Below are 15,971 nucleotides of genomic sequence, written 5' to 3' on the forward strand. Positions count from 1 at the left end.
TTTGTTTCTAATTTTTTTCTTACCTTTGTAGAAAATTTAATAAAAAGGTATTTAAAAAAAAAGAATTGTAGAGTTGAAAGGGACCCCCGAGGGTCATCCAGCCCAGCCCCCTGCTGAATAATTTCTGACGCGGGGGCCACCCAATCTCTGTTGAAGATGAAGCAAGGGGAAGAACCCGAGAAGAGCCTGCTGGATCAGGCCAAAGGGGGCCCATCCCTGTGCCCCCCCCCCCGGCACCTGCATGTCGTCCATCCAGTCGATCATGTAGACCATCTCCTGGAAGACCTTCTGCAGGGCCACGTTCTGCTCCAGCCGGGCTCGGCGGCCGCTGACCAGCTCGGTCAGGAGGCCCCACTGGCGCAGGATGTTCTCCTTCTGCGCGTTGATGCGCTTGCTGTCGTAGTAGCCCTCCGACTCCATCTCCTGGGCCAGCTCCACCACCACCTGGATGCGCTCCTGGTAGGAGGAGATGTCCGCCTCAATGGCCTCGTGCTTCTTCATGGCGGCCTCCACCGCAGGGAGGTCGTAGCCAAAGTTGTCCTGGCGAGAGGGAGGGAGGGACCAGGTAGTGAGGAGGCAGATCTAAGGAGAACAGTCTGGCATCTGCCCATGGGCAGAGTGCTTTTCACGCACCAGGGAACCACAAGCCCTCCCCCACTTTCTCAATTTGGAATACAGTGGTACCTTGGTTCCCAAACGCCAAAAACCCGGAAGTAAGTGTTCTGGTTTTTGAATGTTTTTCAGAAGCCAAACGTCCGATGCGGCTGTCGGCTATTGTTTCCGGGGCGGCTGCACCAATCAGAAGCTGCACCTTGGTTTCTGAACATTTTGGAAGTCAGGTGGACTTCTGCAATGGATTAAGTTTGGAGCTTTTGTTTTCGCTATTTATTTTGCATTTTTTGTTTTTGTGGCTTTTTCGGTTCATTCGTTTTTGTGACGGCGAGGAACCCAGTCCTCCAGCGACTGAGTGATTGATGGTGTGATTACAGAAATGGATAAAAGCCCCCCCCATCCAAACAATGACTATCATCAGTGCAGGTAAGGAAAAATAATAATTTTAATTTTCATCATCTACAATACTGTCTTCTTTATTTTATAGTACAGTACATTGATTATTGCTTTCATTTTATGGATCAATGGTCTCGTTAGAGAGTAAAATTCATGTTTTAGGGGTTGTTTTTAAAAGTCTGGAATGGATTAATCCATTTTGCATGACTTTCTATGGGAAAGTGCGCCTTGGTTTTGGAACGCTTTGGTTTTGGAATGGATTTCCGGAACGGACTAAGTTTGAGAACCAAGGGACCACTGTATAGAGGAAGCAGAGCCCTTCCTCTTTCTTACAAGGCAACACAGGAGCGGATCCCTCTATCATCGGAGGTCCTTCCTCCCCCGTCTCTCCACCCGCCTCACCTGGGAGACCAGGCGCTGGTTCTCATTCAGCCAGGTCTCCCGCATGACGGCCTTGTGGTCAAAGCGCTGGGCCAGCAGCTCCAGCTTCTCCTGGCGGATCAGCTCGTTGCGCAGCGCCACCTCGCGCTCGTGCTCTGCCTTCTCCAGCCGGGTCCAGGCCTGCCGAGAGGAGGAAGGGCACAGAGTCACGAGGGTCCCCCAAGGGTCATCCAGTCCAGCCCCCCCTGCCCGTCTCCCGGACAGAGGAGGGCGCTCCGACCTCGGCTTCAAAGCCTCCAGCAAAGGAGATCCCGCAGGCTTCCCACGGAGTCCGTTCCCCTCAGAAAGGTTTCTAGAATCATAGACGTGTGGAGTGGGAAGGGATCCTGAGGGTCATCTAGTCCAACCCCTTCAAACTGGGAATCTCACCAGTCCTAGAATGGTCGAGTTGGAAGGGATCCCCAGGGTCACGTGTTCCAACCCCTGCAAGGTGGGAATCTCAACTCCAGCATCCAAGACGTTAAGTCAGAATCACCTTTCTTGTAACTTGCAGCCATGGCTTCGAATCCTGCCCTCCAGAGCAGGAGAAAACCTGCTTGCTCCGCCTTCGGTGGGTCAGAGATATTGGATACGGCTCTCATCCCAGCTCTCAGCCTCGTCTTCCCCAGGCTAAGCCTCCCCAACTCTCTCAACCATTTCCAGGTCCTTGACCACCTTGGTCTCCTTCCTCTGCACATGGTCTGCAAGCGCCAAGACCCCCTAGGTCCCCCCCCGGGCTCAACACTCCCCAGGCCGCCCTGACCACCGCAGAATGAATGAATGAATGAATCTTTATTTGTATCGGCCATCGGCCACAGCAATAAAACAATACGATATACAAAGGGAAAAAAGTCAATTATATCAAATACATTTTAGGGTTTTGAATCAATAGTCAAAGTGTGGATCTTATTCTGATTGCCCCAGCTAAAAACCTGGCAGCCTTTGCTGTCAGCTGCCCATCTTGATCTGCCAAGAGAAAGGACAATGGGGCAGTGGCTTGGTGACCCAGAGTGGACAATAAAAGAGGGGTGATGACCTCATTCCTCAAGTCTTTATCAAGAGGGCAGGCCAGAAGGGCATGTGCCACCCATTTGGACAGGGACATAAGCGTTTTTCGTGTGGAATCTGTTGGAATCGTCCCTGAAGTCCAGCCGAGGGCCAGACATTCAATCTTGCAAGAGTAAAAGCGCATCTATATTTTAGGATTGCTCAGTTATACAGACAGGGTGCCAGAGAGCCGAAATGGGAAGGTGGAAAATGGCCACACCGTGGGCAGAATTTCCTGATTGTGGCCAAGCTGTTCTGGCGCTCGGCATCATTTAGGCGCTGACGAATTAGGCTGTTTGCTTCACTGCCCCTCGCAGACCCTTTTGGGACCCACCTTGTTGATGTCGGAGATGCTCCTGCCTTCCTTGGGGATGTAGAGCTTCCGGTTATTGGCCCGGAGCTTGCTCTGGATGGAGAAGAGGAGGACCTCCAAGTTCCCCTTCTCCTGAAACCTGCAGGCAAAGGACAGAGGGATCAGCCTCCGGCCCCACAGAGCAGGGACCACATCCCACCCCCGCAAGGGAGCAGGGACCACGGCAGCTGCCCCTCGACAAGCACACGGCTCCCAGGGCCAGGGGCGGCTGGAGCATCGGCCTCCCAGGTCCCCCGAGAGACCAGGGTTCAAATCCCCCCTCAACCCCAAAGTTCACTGGGAGCCAGCTGCTGCCTCTCCACCTGGCCTACCTGGCAGGGCTGTTGTTGTGGGGATGAAGGGGGGGGGAGAACAAAGGTGGAACAGAAATGCAAGAAAGGGAGATGAGGAGTGGGGCAGGGCTGAAGGCCAAAAGAGGCCCTAGAGGGCATCTGCTCTGTCCTGCCTCACTAAGGATGCGATCTGACTTTTAGAAGACATCTGAAGGCAGCCCTGTTTAGGGAAGATTTTAATATCTGATCAATTATTGTATTTTAATATTTTGCTGGAAGCAGCGCACAGTGGTTGGGGAAACCCAGCCAGATGGGCGGGGAATGAATGAATAAATATTGTTATTATTATTATTTTAGGCTTCCCAGAGGCACAAAACCAAGTCACTGCGCAGTATTTTGCAAATGAGGCGTTCCTTTTAGTATATAAAAGCCTCAACAGTTCCGGAGCAGTTTACAAGAAGGACCACCTGACCTGCCTACCATATTGGCCAGAATATAAGCCGCAATTTCCCCCCAAATCCCGACTGTGAAAAGTTAAAGTGTGGCTTAAATTCACAACGTTATAAAAATCGGCTTTTATGATATCGCTGCTGAAACAGACATACAGTAAAACAGAACAAAACAATGTTTTATTGCCGATCTGCGAGCCTGAGACTGTTGTGCAATTAATTCTAATATCCTTCATCGCTTTCCCCATATTTTACAGTGTAGTATTGCTTTTTTATTTGCATTTATGGTGCTATGAACAGGTGTTAAACCCATTTGCGGGTCCTCCCTAGTACCCGGGGGATTTTCTTCTGCATTCGCCATTTAAGGGTGTGAGTGCCTGCAGAATTTTAAGGGAGCGGCTGATATTTGGGTATTGTCATTTTTTCTTTCCCCCCTTTGAACTCCCGGCCCCTTGACTTGAGGAGCTGCCTTTGCTTTGCTTCCCGGGCCCACAGAAAACACTCTTGTTTGGGCAAGGTTGCCGGGGCATGCAATTTCCATCGGTAATATTTTCCCACGCGTAGTTCTTCCAAATACAGTGAATTTCTTCTCCCATTAAATTCACAAAACCTCAGAAATACTTTTCCCCCTTGATTTTACGGAATCAAGGGAGTGGTGGCCAGAAAACACCTCTGGCTTGAGTTGGCAAGCCCTGCCCCCCACACCAGTCCCTGCCCTGCAGCCCCCTTGCCCAAGTGAAGACCCCCCTCTGGCCCCGGGAGCCTCCTTGCCCTCTGCTCCCCCCCCCGTGCCCCCCACTCACTTGACCGGCTTCTCCAGGGTGCAGAAGGCGGTGAAGGCCTGCAGCTGCTGCTGGACGCCCACCAGGGAGTTGGCAAACTTCTGGTTGCTGATGATGGCGATGGTGAGCTCGATCCACTCCAGGAGCTCGCTGGCCAGAGACTCGTAGCGCTCGATAATCTTCTCAATCTCCAGCACCTGGTCCAGCACCTGCAGAAAAGGACCAGGCTGTGGGACGTGATCCACTGGGAGCATCAAATACTGTACAACAATCCTTGTTTTCCTGGAATGGACATGCAGGGGGATGATGGCCCAGCCCAGGGTCAGCAAACTCTTTCAGCAGGGGGCCGGTCCACTGTCCCTCAGACCTTGTGGGGGGCCGGACTATATTTTTTTTGGGGGGGGGGACAAATTCCTATGCCCCACAAATAACCCAGAGATGTGTTTTAAAGAAATGCACACATTCTACTCATGTAAAAAGACACTGATTCCTGGACCATCCACGGGCCGGATTGAGAAGGCGATTGGGCCGGATCTGGCAGCTGGGTCTTAGTTTGCCTACCCATGGTCCAGCCAGACAAAAACTTCCTGTTCCTCCTGGCTGGAGCATCCTTCCTTTGCATGTGACTAGAGGTGCGCGTGACCTCACCTGTCCAGGTAACAAAAGGACGAGTCACCCTTCCTTCTTTTTGACTTCCTTCTATGTTTGACCAGCTTCTAGCTAGGACTGCTCTGCTAGCTCTCAGAAGCACTGGGATTATTCCCTCATATGGGGTTGATCCACATGTACATATTTGTAACTAAGTCTGCCTTAAGGAATCCAACTGTGAACTGATGTGCCTAAACGTCTCTTATTGACTTTGAATAAGATTGAGGCGTCTTTATTCTTTTAAGAGGGATTCAAAGGAATTTACCAGGAACGTGCAATTCAACCTGAGACAGACTGAATTGTATAATAGTGAGAGGCTCACACGAGCCTGCAACCAGCTATCTGCTGTGCATGTAAAAAGGGGAATGTAACTCTGCTAAGTAAAGGAACTTCCTAGCACAAGATAGGAAGGATATTAATAAACAATATATCCTCTCCTGCCACCCTGAACATTCCCACATGGGGGATGGGGAGGTTGGGTGCAGAGCGCAAGCGGACTCCCCTCGCCTGGGGCTCCCACAGGAGGCAGTGGTGGCCCCAACTCAGGGGTCTTTAAAAGAGGAGAACACTACTGACTACTACTGGAGAAGAGTAGCCACGCTGGGTCCTCTCTGCTTACAGGGTCGGAGGCAGCAGTGCTTCTGAATCCCATTTGCTGGACGCCACGGGAGGGGAGAGAGCTCCGTGTTCAAATCCTGCTTGTTAGTTTCCCACAGGCATCTGGTTGCCACAGTGAGAACTGGATGCTGGACTAGACGACCTGACCCAGCAGCATGGCTCTTCCTATGTTCTTACGGAGCCCCCAGGTCCAGAGGCAGTCTATCTAGATTCCGAGGACCTTAGGGACATTTGGCCCCTGTGAGACCAGGATGCTGGACTAGATGGGCTCCCCCGGGCCTAATCCAGCAGCCAGGATCTTCTGATGTGCTTGTGGATTCCCAGGTCCTAGGGGTATTTGGCCTGGGGTCAACCTAATTTGACTCCCACCCTGTTTTCATATGATATCTCAGTCCCATCTGGTGTCTCTGTCTTCCATGGAAAATAGACTGTCACTGCTTTTGAATTTCTAACAAAAGGTGATTTCGCCCTTTGTGTGTGTTAGAGATAAACGGTTATCTGTTTTACTGCTGTGATTTTACTTCCCATGAAATGACCGTGACCAATACCTGTGCTTCTTCAACAACAGTTGTTTTCTATCTTGGTGTACTAATTTTGCAAATTTCTATTAACGTTATTTTTGAAAATGAATGAAACTATATACAAAAAGAAAATGAAAATAACCCACCCTGCATTTCTTTGGAAGCTATGTGCTCCCCCCCCCCTTTGTTTAACCATCTCCTCCAGTCCAGTGTGAAAGTTTCACACGTGGGGAGTTTAAAAGTGGCCCACAGATCCAGCCCTTAGCCCTGCCTGCCATTGGGGGAAGGTGCCACCCGACCCACTGCCCGCCCCCCCACCCACCCACCTTCCTTCCTTCCCCCCCCTCACCTTCCCAATCCGCTTCCCCTCCACAGCCAGGGCCTTCATCTTGGAGAAGTAGTGGTAGAAGGAGACAACGTAGGTGATGATGGACTTTTCGTCTGGGTGCTCCATGTTGACATCTGCCGAGGGAAGGAGAGAGGGCAGGAAGAGGAGCAAGGGGAGGTCCCTGCCCAGTTCTGGACACCCCAGTTTAAGACGGGTACAGTGGTACCTTGGGTTATTAATTCGTTCCGGAGGTCTGTTCTTAACCTGAAACCGTTCTTAACCTGAAGCACCACTTTAGCTAATGGGGCCTCCTGATGCTGCTGCGCCGCCAGAGCCCGATTTCTGTTCTTATCCTGAAGCAAAGTTCTTAACCTGAAGCACTATTTATGGGTTAGCGGATTCTGTAACCTGAAGTGTATGTAACCTGAGGTACCACTGTATTGACAAGCTGGAAGGAGTGCAGAGGAGGGCAACCAAGATGGTGATGAAGGGTCTGGGGACCAAGCCTGATGAGGAACAGTTGAAGGAGTTGGGTATGTTCACCTGGAGAAGAGGAGAGCCACCTTCAACTATCTCAAGGGCTGTCACATGGAAGAGGGAGCAAGGTTGTTTTCTCATGCTCTGCTGGTGGGTAGGACTCGAACCCATGGCTTCAAGTTACAAGGAAGGAGATTCTGACATATGGAAAACCTTGACAATAAGAGATGTTTGATTGTTCTTTCCAAGTAGAGGTAGGGGGGGCTAGGGATTCTTTAGCTGAGATTCCTGCACTGCCGTGGGGGGAGCTAGATTTTTTAAAAAAATTGATTTTCTTTAGGGGCATAATTTGGGTTGGTGAGGCTAGCAGGAGAAAATATTATTTTCAAAACAGCTGATCAGTGGCCAACGGATCCCAGGCTATTTGGGATCGAGTCTCTGGCGAGGATTCAGCTGCACAGGGGGTTCTTTTGGGGAGGGGGGGGGAAAGAAAATATGGTGATGAATGGAAGGAAAGGAGCAGGACTTCTGCCGCACCACGAATGGGAGCTGGGCTGGAGGATGCAGAGAAGCCAGGGGTGGTGTTGGGGGCAACCTTCCAGGGAAATCACAAAATTAAGGCCAGGGTTGGGTGTATTGGGTGAGAAACCTGGGAAAATGTGTGGGGGGGGTGTGCTGTCAGATGGGAAGCGGGATCCCCAGTTCCTCATGTGGCCAGCGCACAAAGGCAACACTCCCACCAAACATCTTCCGCCTTCGCCTCCTCCTCTCCACCTAAGCCAGCGCTGGCTTTCTGGGAGGTAATCCCCGCAGCGGCAGGGCTGGGGGGGGGGCTAGATGATGCTCTGGGGGCCCTTCCAACTTGACCATTCTATGAATTGAAGTGGGAACCGAGGAAAGGAAGGACAGGTCACGCTGGAGAACTGAGCAACACCCCAAAAAATGGGGATCAGCTAAGGTGGGAGAGGACGGTTTCCTCTGCCAAATGGCGAAGGATGGGCTGGAGAGGTGGCCGCAAATGGAGATGCGGAGAGATGCACCTGGAGCCACCAGAAAGGGGACCAATTGAGTTCATGGTGAATAATGCAGCGGCAACAACTGATTCAGCATTTTGCAGAGCAAGCAGAAAGGCACATCTCTGCCGGGGAGGCCTCTGGGAAGGAAGGCTTGCGAGGAAAGCGGCTGCGAGAGGCAGGAATTAAATGCAGCCACGCGCAACGTTAAAGAGAGGCCCGATTGGAATGATTTCAGATTAAAACAAATTAGATCAGGGAGATCTGATTACAGTAAGCAGCTCAGAATGGGCTTAGGCTGCAAAGCGCAGGAGAGGCGACAGGATCTGTAAGGCTGCAGAGAAAACAACAGATTATTGGAAGCTCATGTCCCGGAGCCCAGACTCCTGGGTTCTTCTGCATTTGTAGGAAATCAATCTTTTAGTGTGGCAGCACTTTGGAACTCCCTGCCTCTTGACATCACTGTATTCTTTTCAGCGCCTACTGAAAACATTTTTGAAGCCGCTCTAGATGCTTAGAAAGCCTTAATCTGTTTTTTGTCTGTTATTTTAACATTTCAAAAGTATTAAATTATTGTTGTTAATCTTTTTTAGCGGCAATTTTATCGGTTTATCTTTTTACAAACCGCTCCGAGGGGTTTTCAACATTCAAGTAGTGTATAAAGTATACAAAATTAAACCAGTAGTGAATCCGTCTCACCCAGGGCTCTCTCCATCATCCGCCACAGCCTGTGCCCCAGTCCACCAGAGGCAGAGCAAGGTGGGTGTGGTGGGTACAGTCTGCCCCAGGTGCCACCCCTGAGAGGGGAGTGACAAAATCCCGGCCAGGCTGGATCGCGCCCCCCGGCCTGGGCGTGGCAGAGTGCAACCCACAACTGGGCCACCATGCCGGATCGCACCCCCCCCCCGAAAGAGGGAAGGAGGCAGCCGAGCAAAAATGGAGGGGGCGGGATCAGCGCTGCGCTCCCCGTCCCGTCCCCCCCCCATGGGCGGTTGCCCCACCCCTGGTGCCAAAGAGGCTTCCTCCACCACTGCCTCCCACCTGTCTTGGACTGAAACCCCCCCTGCCCCCCCCCTCAGGCCCCAGGTGGGCAAAGGTGGTGCTCTCTCCAAGGGCTCAGAGCATAGCCTTCCTCTTAAGGGAAAGGGCGGTCAGGGGTGTCCACCGCAAACCTTTGGGACGCAGAGCATGCCCTCTGAAGCTTCTGGGATCATTCCGGGATCTCTCACCTTCCGGGTCGAGCAGCTTGGCCAGTCCCAGCTGCTGTTCGGCCGTATTGAAAGCCTGCTGGAGGTTGTAGGCGGCATTGGACTTGGTCAGCTTCTTGAAATCTATGATATCTGGCCTGGCAAAGAGAATGGGCGCAAGAGATCAGTCCGGGCACTGGGGGGTGGGGGGGCACAATCCCCTTGGGTCCCTCTGCCGCAGGGGGTGCAGCGCACCTGTGCTTGTGGATGAGCGCGTTGAAGGCCAGGCCATCCCGCCAGCTGGTGGTGAAGTTCTGGATGTTGACCTCGGGGTACCTGCGCAGGGAGGAGAGTCAGCGGGCGAAGAAGGCCGTTCTGCCCGCCCCCCACCTGGCAAGCGGCAAACGGAGGGACACCAGGCAGACCTGGAGAGGGAGGGAGACCGGAAACGGCCTTTCGCCCCCCCGCCCCCCGTTTCTAAATGCTTTATTGGTTGAAAATATTATAACAGAAACATATAATACACATTATAAGCAAAATAAACAATAAACAATTATTCATTCTTTAACTAATACTTGCTTTGTACATCCATTTGTGGTTAAATTGAACAAGACCTCCAATCTTCCCCTCGTGTTCCTGAATTAAATTCCTTAAATACGTGCTTAGACTTTACTTTCTCCATGTTATTTAACTTACTATCAATTTTATTTTATAAAATTATCCCAATTGCACATTGAAGCTTAATCAAGACCTGCCAACAGACTGATCTTTTGACAATGTTCTTTTACATAGACTCTGTATATATATCTGACTCTCTGATAAATTTTTCATCTGTAACATCTCTTAACCTTGCTGATAATCTCGCCAGTTCAGCGTACTTTCTTATCTTATTTTGCCAATCTAATTTTGAATATCCTCTCCCTTTCAGCCTTTTGTGATTAGAATTCTGGCAGTGACTGTAACATACATAAGACTCTCCTGAACTTTTTGGGGATTGCATTACCCATAATTCCTAGCAGGAGGCTTCAGGTTTCTTAAGGAAGGAGCATTTGCACATTTTCTTCAGCTCGTTATAAATCATTTTCCAAAATTGTCTGATCTTTTCACAGTTCCACCACATGTGGATCCATGTGCCTTCAGCCTCCCTGCATTTCCAAAAAAACGTTTGTCCTAGATCTAAACATTTTGGCTAGCTTGAGAGGCGTTAAATGCCACCCATGAAGCATTTTCATGCAATTTTCTTTTAAGTCATAACATGCTGTAAATTTGATGTTGTCCTTCCAGAGTCGCCCAACATTCCATTTAGATGTTCTAGCCGACATCCCTGGCCCATTACGGATTTGACTTCTTCCTCCTTCCTCCCAGTCAAGGAATAATATGCATTTTAGATAGTGTTTTACATTTATTCTGAAACAAATCTTTCAGAGGGAGACCTGGCCTTCAACCTAGCCTGGCACCCAGTCAGAGGAGGAAGGCGAATGGAAGAGACCTTCTAGCTGGGGGCACAAGGAGGATCACAAAATGGGACCCCGGGGCATCATTCAGTCCAACCCCCGCCTATGCCTATTTTTAAAAAAAATCTATGCCCCACATGAAACATATCGGGGGGGGGGAGCTGATAAATAAAGGCATGAGCCACAAAACCAGCTTCCACTCCCCCCCTCAGCCACTGGGTGGTGGTGAGCCAGGAGCTGTTGTTCAGCCTAGGCTACCTCACAGGGGTGTTGTGGAGAATAATAAATAATAATAATAATAATAATAATAATAATAATAATAATAATAATAATAATAATATATTTCTTCCCACTCTGGGCAGCTCCCAACCGAATATTAAAAACACAATACAGCATCAAACGTTAAAAATTTCCCTAAAGAATCTCCCCTGTTGCCCAGAGCTCCTTGAAGGATGAGGGGGAGGGATGTGAGAAGCAACCTCAAAAGTCTTTTTTTAATGTGCTTTGAGCTCCGATTTACTTCGTGCTGCTCCTGTTCCCTATGCTTTCGATGCTTTCTGGATTTTTCTCTTAAAGGCCACATTTCACCCAAAGGCTGCCTCTGCAGGTTTCCAATTTATTTTACTTAACAAAATCTGCATATTGCTGAATTGGGGGGTGGGGCTGGGCACCTCTCTGCGGCCTGCAGGGGATTGACAAAAAAGCAGGAGGCAGGAAAGAGAGTGAAAGAGAGTTTGTGTGGGCCCCATGGCAAGAGGGTCGGACAACTTAAAATGATGGAATATGCAGAAATGGCGAAATTTACGGCAAGATTAAGAGATAAAGGCAACAAAGACTTTAAAAACACTGGAATACATTTATATTATATTTGCAGAAGTATTGTAAAAAATGAGACTCATTAGCAGGGTTTGAGTAAACACAACCAAAAAAAAGGAATGCTAAAGATAAAGGACGATATGAAAACTAATAAGTATAATATGTGATTTTAATGGTGTGATATATAATGGTGTGAGGACTCCCCTTAAGTATGGACTCCCTTGGCTGCTCACCCGGCCGTCTTCATCTGGCACCAGAGGAGCAAGGCGTCTTTGGCGGAGCGAGTCTCCCGGTTGTCCTCCGTTTCTATTTTGATCACCTGGATCTGCAAATTTCAACGTTTTAGCATTTTAAGTTTTTGCAACATGTTGCCATTGGAGTTTCTTGTTTTATCTCTTTGCAAACCACATTCAGCTTCCTTCCTCCCTATTTTATTCAGTTTCAAAAATTTCACATATGCACTCCAAAACTTCACCTCCTGTTTCCTGCGGTGTTTCTAATTTCTCCCCCTTGCAGAACCCTGTCTTCTCTCTCGCATCACAACCACCAGACCATCACCTCTCATCCCTTCTGTGGCTCACAGTTCGAATCCTGTTCTCGTTGCTTTGAGGTTTCTTTCTTTCATTCATTCATTTTGGCAGCCAATGGCGTATAAATTATATGAACTAAAATAAATAAATCTGGGGACGTGCTATTGTTATATTACCTACCAAATCTGTATGCCACCCTTCAGTCAAAGAGCACAGGGCAGTTCGGGGTTCTTGTTCTTGTTCTTATGTATTTTGGACAGGAAGCCTGAGCCATGTTGACCCCCACCTCCCCACTTCACCCCCCCCCGGGCCCCACCTGGAAGCGCAGGATGATGGTCCAGATGAGGCCGAGCGTCAGGCGGTGGTTTCCATCCACGATGTCGTGGGAGCCCACGTTCTCCAGGTGGACGCGCTGCTCCTTCAGGAACTGCAGGGCCTTGTCCACGTTCTCCAGGGAGTGGATCCGCATTCGGCCGCGGGTGGGCTTGGGCTGACGGGGGCAAAAGCGGACGGGTGGGGGCGAGACTCTCTTCCCCCCCGAAAGCCACACACACCCCACCTCAGGCCCTTCTCCTCCCCTCACAGAACTCAAAATCAGAATCTGCTCTGAGCGCCAGAAACTCTGGAGCCGGCAGTGTTAGAGCAAAGGAGGGTATGTCTCTGACCATGTGCAGAGTGCACTCTCTTTTGCAACACAGAATGTATCCCACATCACGTCCTTCTCCTCCCCCCACAGAGCAAAACCCCAGAGCCTGCTCTGAATGAAAGAAACTCAGAACGAAGAGGGAAACGCCTCTGACCATGTGCAGAATGCATTCTGTATCACGAATGTATCTCACATCAGGCCCTTCTCTTGCCCCCACAGAGCAAAACCTCAGAAACCCTGGAGCCAGTGGCGTCGGAGCGAAGAAGGAAACGCCCCTGACCGTGTGCAGAGTGCGTGCATCAGCGCAACTCAGAAATCCACAGGTCTGGCCCCACGTTTTCCTCTTTTGAAGCAAACTCCTGCTCCAGACGGAGCCCCCCAAGACGCTCCCCCCTCCTCTTGCCCCTCCTCACCAGCTGCTCCCCGGACAGCACCTCCAGCAGCTTGGTCAGCATGAATCCGTCCCGCAGGTCAGTGTAGAGATCGCTGATCCGGCAGGAGGCCTGGCTCAGGTGCGAGTTGACCCACTTGGTGAAGGTCTTCTTCTGCACGGCTTCACGCTCGTCTGGCAGGAAGAGGGGGTCAAGCTCAGTAGGCGGAGCCCCCCAGGGTCCCCCCTCTGCCCCCAGGGAACCCACCCCAAAAGCACCCAGAGGGTTCTGTCCAGCGCCCACCAGCGCTGCCAGCTGCAGAGCCACAGAACCTGGAAGGGACCCGAGTCAAAAAGGCTACGTGAATGTCTTGAACTAGCAAAACCAACAGAATCCATCTGAAATCATTGGATGGGATGTTTTTAAAAATAACATGATGAAATACGTTTCCAACGATGACTCTTGGTTGAGCATAGACGAAATTCCACAGAGTTAAGAGAATGGTCTTTCGTAGAACAAGAACAGAGGCAGGAATTTTTAGAAATGAGAAATTATGAACCGCATAGAGCAGGGGCCAGCAAACTTTTTCAGCAGGGGGCCGGTCCACTGTCCCTCAGACCTTGGGGGGGGGGGCGGACTATATTTTGGGGTGTGTGTGTGAAATGAATGAATTCCTATGCCCCAAACAAAGAACCCAGAGATGCATTTTCAATAAAAGCAGACATTCTACTCATGTAAAAACACGCTGATTCCCAAACCATCCACAGGCCAGATTTAGAAGGTGATTGGGCCGGATCCGGCCCCCGGGCCTTAGTTTGCCTACCTATAGAGGTAGAAGGAAGTCATTAACAAGTCAGGGAATAAAACCAGAGATTAGGCCTAGGTAAGAAACTAAGAGTAGCGAGGAAAAATCAATAAAAAGACCTCTTACTGGAAATATATGTTTATAATAATGTCGATGAAGGTCTGTATTTCTTAAAAAACTGTATGTCTTGATTAAGATTTTTCATTTAACTTTATTTTCTATTTTTTCTTCTATTTTTTTCCTATTTCCCCCTTCTTTTCTTTTATAACAGAAAAATGTGTTTGATTTGTATAATTTTAAATGTGTAAATAAAGAAAATAAAAATAAGAAGAAGAACTTGGAAGGGACCCAAGCGGTCATCTAGCCCAACCCCCAGCAAGGGGCTGTCTCCCATGACGTGCAGGGGCCGATTCCTAACCCCAACCTCCAGCGCCACCAGCATAGCGAGCTGAAAGCTGACTCGGCTTTCATTTCAAAATTGCTCTTTGAAATGAGCCCCACAAGCAATTTTCAAAGCAGGGGAGAGGGGGGCTCCTGAGTGCCAGAGGGGCTCAGGGTTGGCAGAGTAAGGGCGGGCAGGGGGGGGCAGGAGCCCCTCACTCTTCAGAGGCTACCGGGGAGACAGGAGGGACAGGGAGACCCCTTGGCGCTGGAGGAATCGCCAAGAGGATTCTGCTCTCCCTTCACCCCCCAGGCAAGCTGGCCTGCTGCCCCCCAAGCAAAGTCAGCACCAAAGTCAGATTCAGCTGCCAGCCCCATTGGCACGCTAGATCGGGAACGCATCTTGCGGAATTAATTAAGCAGCCTTGATTGGATTTGGAATTAATGTGCAATTAATTGCTCCCATTTTGAATTTCACCACGCTGTTATCTTCCTTAGCGGGTTGTGTGAGGTGCTCCTCTGAATAATGTGCTTTGTAGGGCAGGGCAGCAGTCGCTGGCGATGAGTTTAGGGAGCTGAGAGGGTGGGGGCCTAAGCAGTTTTTTAGTAGCCCTGACTCCAACAAAGCTGGCCTCCCTGCTCCCTGCAGCTGGGCCTCCATCTCTTACTGAGCAATCCTGCGGGATCGGGGGGGGGGGTCAGACCACATCCCTGTGCATTGCAGGGGTTGGACTAGATGTCCACTGGGGTCCCTTCCCACGCTGGGCATCTGAAAGCCCAGCCTAGCTCACCCATGTTGTGCCTGCCGCCTGCAATTCAGCCTCCCCTTGTCCAGCCCTTTATACCCTTGCAGGCCGGCAAGAGCCACGCGAGACGTACCGGCCAAGGCCTTGATCCGCGAGCACTCAAAGAGCTTGGCTGTGGCCGTGGCCTCATCCCAGGGCCGGTGCTGGTGGTGGTGCTCAGTGCTCTCCCACCGGGTGTTGTTGTTCTGCTGCTGCTGCTGCTGCTGCTGAGCCTCCAGGTTGTCCAGCTTGGCTGGCGTGACGTTTGCCATCTTGCCCCTGGCGCCGGGAGGAAGGCTCCTTCAGGGATCTGTGCAGAAGGACCTCATGGGCACCTGGAGCCCCAGCCAGCCCTCCTGGGGAGATGGCACAGGAGACCAGCTGAGAGGACGCAATGCAAAGGCAGATTTTGAGAGTCAAGGAGAGGACAGTTCTGAAACGCCAGGCAGGTGCTGCCAGTCAGTGTAAGCAACAGTGAGCCAGATGGAGCCTCAAGGGCCTAACTCTGTACAAAGCAGCTCCTCCCAGCACCTCATGAGACGTAAATCCTGCTTTTTAACTAATAAGTTAAAGTATTGCTCTGCTGCTGTAGGTCAGGCAGAGGGACACTCAGCCCTCCAGATGTTCCTGGCCTACAACTCCCATGAGCCCTAGCTAACAGGACCTGTGGTCAGGGATGCCGGGAATTGTAGTCCCCAAACATCTGGAGGGCCGAGTTTGCCTCTGCCTGCTGTTGGTATTTCCTCCTTGGCGCCTGGGTGGGCGTATTTTAATGAACTGGAGAAACTGAAGCGGGTGGAAGAGTTTTAAGAGAGAGGAGTACATGAACATAATAGGATTTTGCTTAACTTTTAGTTGTTATTTTGTTGATACTCTTTTATTGATTATGTTTGTGATAGGAATTTTATGGTCTTCGATATATGGTAATGTTCATAAGTGTACCAACCAAGCACATACATAGATCAGCACAGGAAGGCCAACCTGGAACCATTTTGATTCCTAAACTGAGCAAATGTTTTCTCTGCAAGGTCAAAATGGAA

General features: G+C 50.4%; 1 protein-coding gene across 1 annotated transcript in view; it reads right to left on the reverse strand.

The window, feature by feature from the left end:
- The window catches only part of SPTBN4 (spectrin beta, non-erythrocytic 4), a 90,319-nt gene that overhangs the window by 67,880 nt on the left and 6,468 nt on the right, over positions 1-15,971 (reverse strand). The window contains exons 2-12 of the mRNA XM_081921866.1: positions 15,026-15,287; positions 13,003-13,154; positions 12,260-12,433; positions 11,647-11,738; positions 9,399-9,479; positions 9,186-9,301; positions 6,488-6,600; positions 4,373-4,560; positions 2,810-2,927; positions 1,411-1,569; positions 238-540 (exon numbers count right to left, since the gene is read on the reverse strand). Coding sequence (XP_081777992.1) covers positions 238-540; positions 1,411-1,569; positions 2,810-2,927; positions 4,373-4,560; positions 6,488-6,600; positions 9,186-9,301; positions 9,399-9,479; positions 11,647-11,738; positions 12,260-12,433; positions 13,003-13,154; positions 15,026-15,203 — 1,674 coding nt within the window. The 5' untranslated portion in view covers positions 15,204-15,287. The remainder of the gene's footprint in view (positions 1-237; positions 541-1,410; positions 1,570-2,809; positions 2,928-4,372; positions 4,561-6,487; positions 6,601-9,185; positions 9,302-9,398; positions 9,480-11,646; positions 11,739-12,259; positions 12,434-13,002; positions 13,155-15,025; positions 15,288-15,971) is intronic.

Source organism: Podarcis melisellensis, assembly GCF_964234715.1.
Source record: "Podarcis melisellensis genome assembly, chromosome: 8".
NCBI classification, from domain to species: Eukaryota; Metazoa; Chordata; class Lepidosauria; order Squamata; family Lacertidae; genus Podarcis; species Podarcis melisellensis.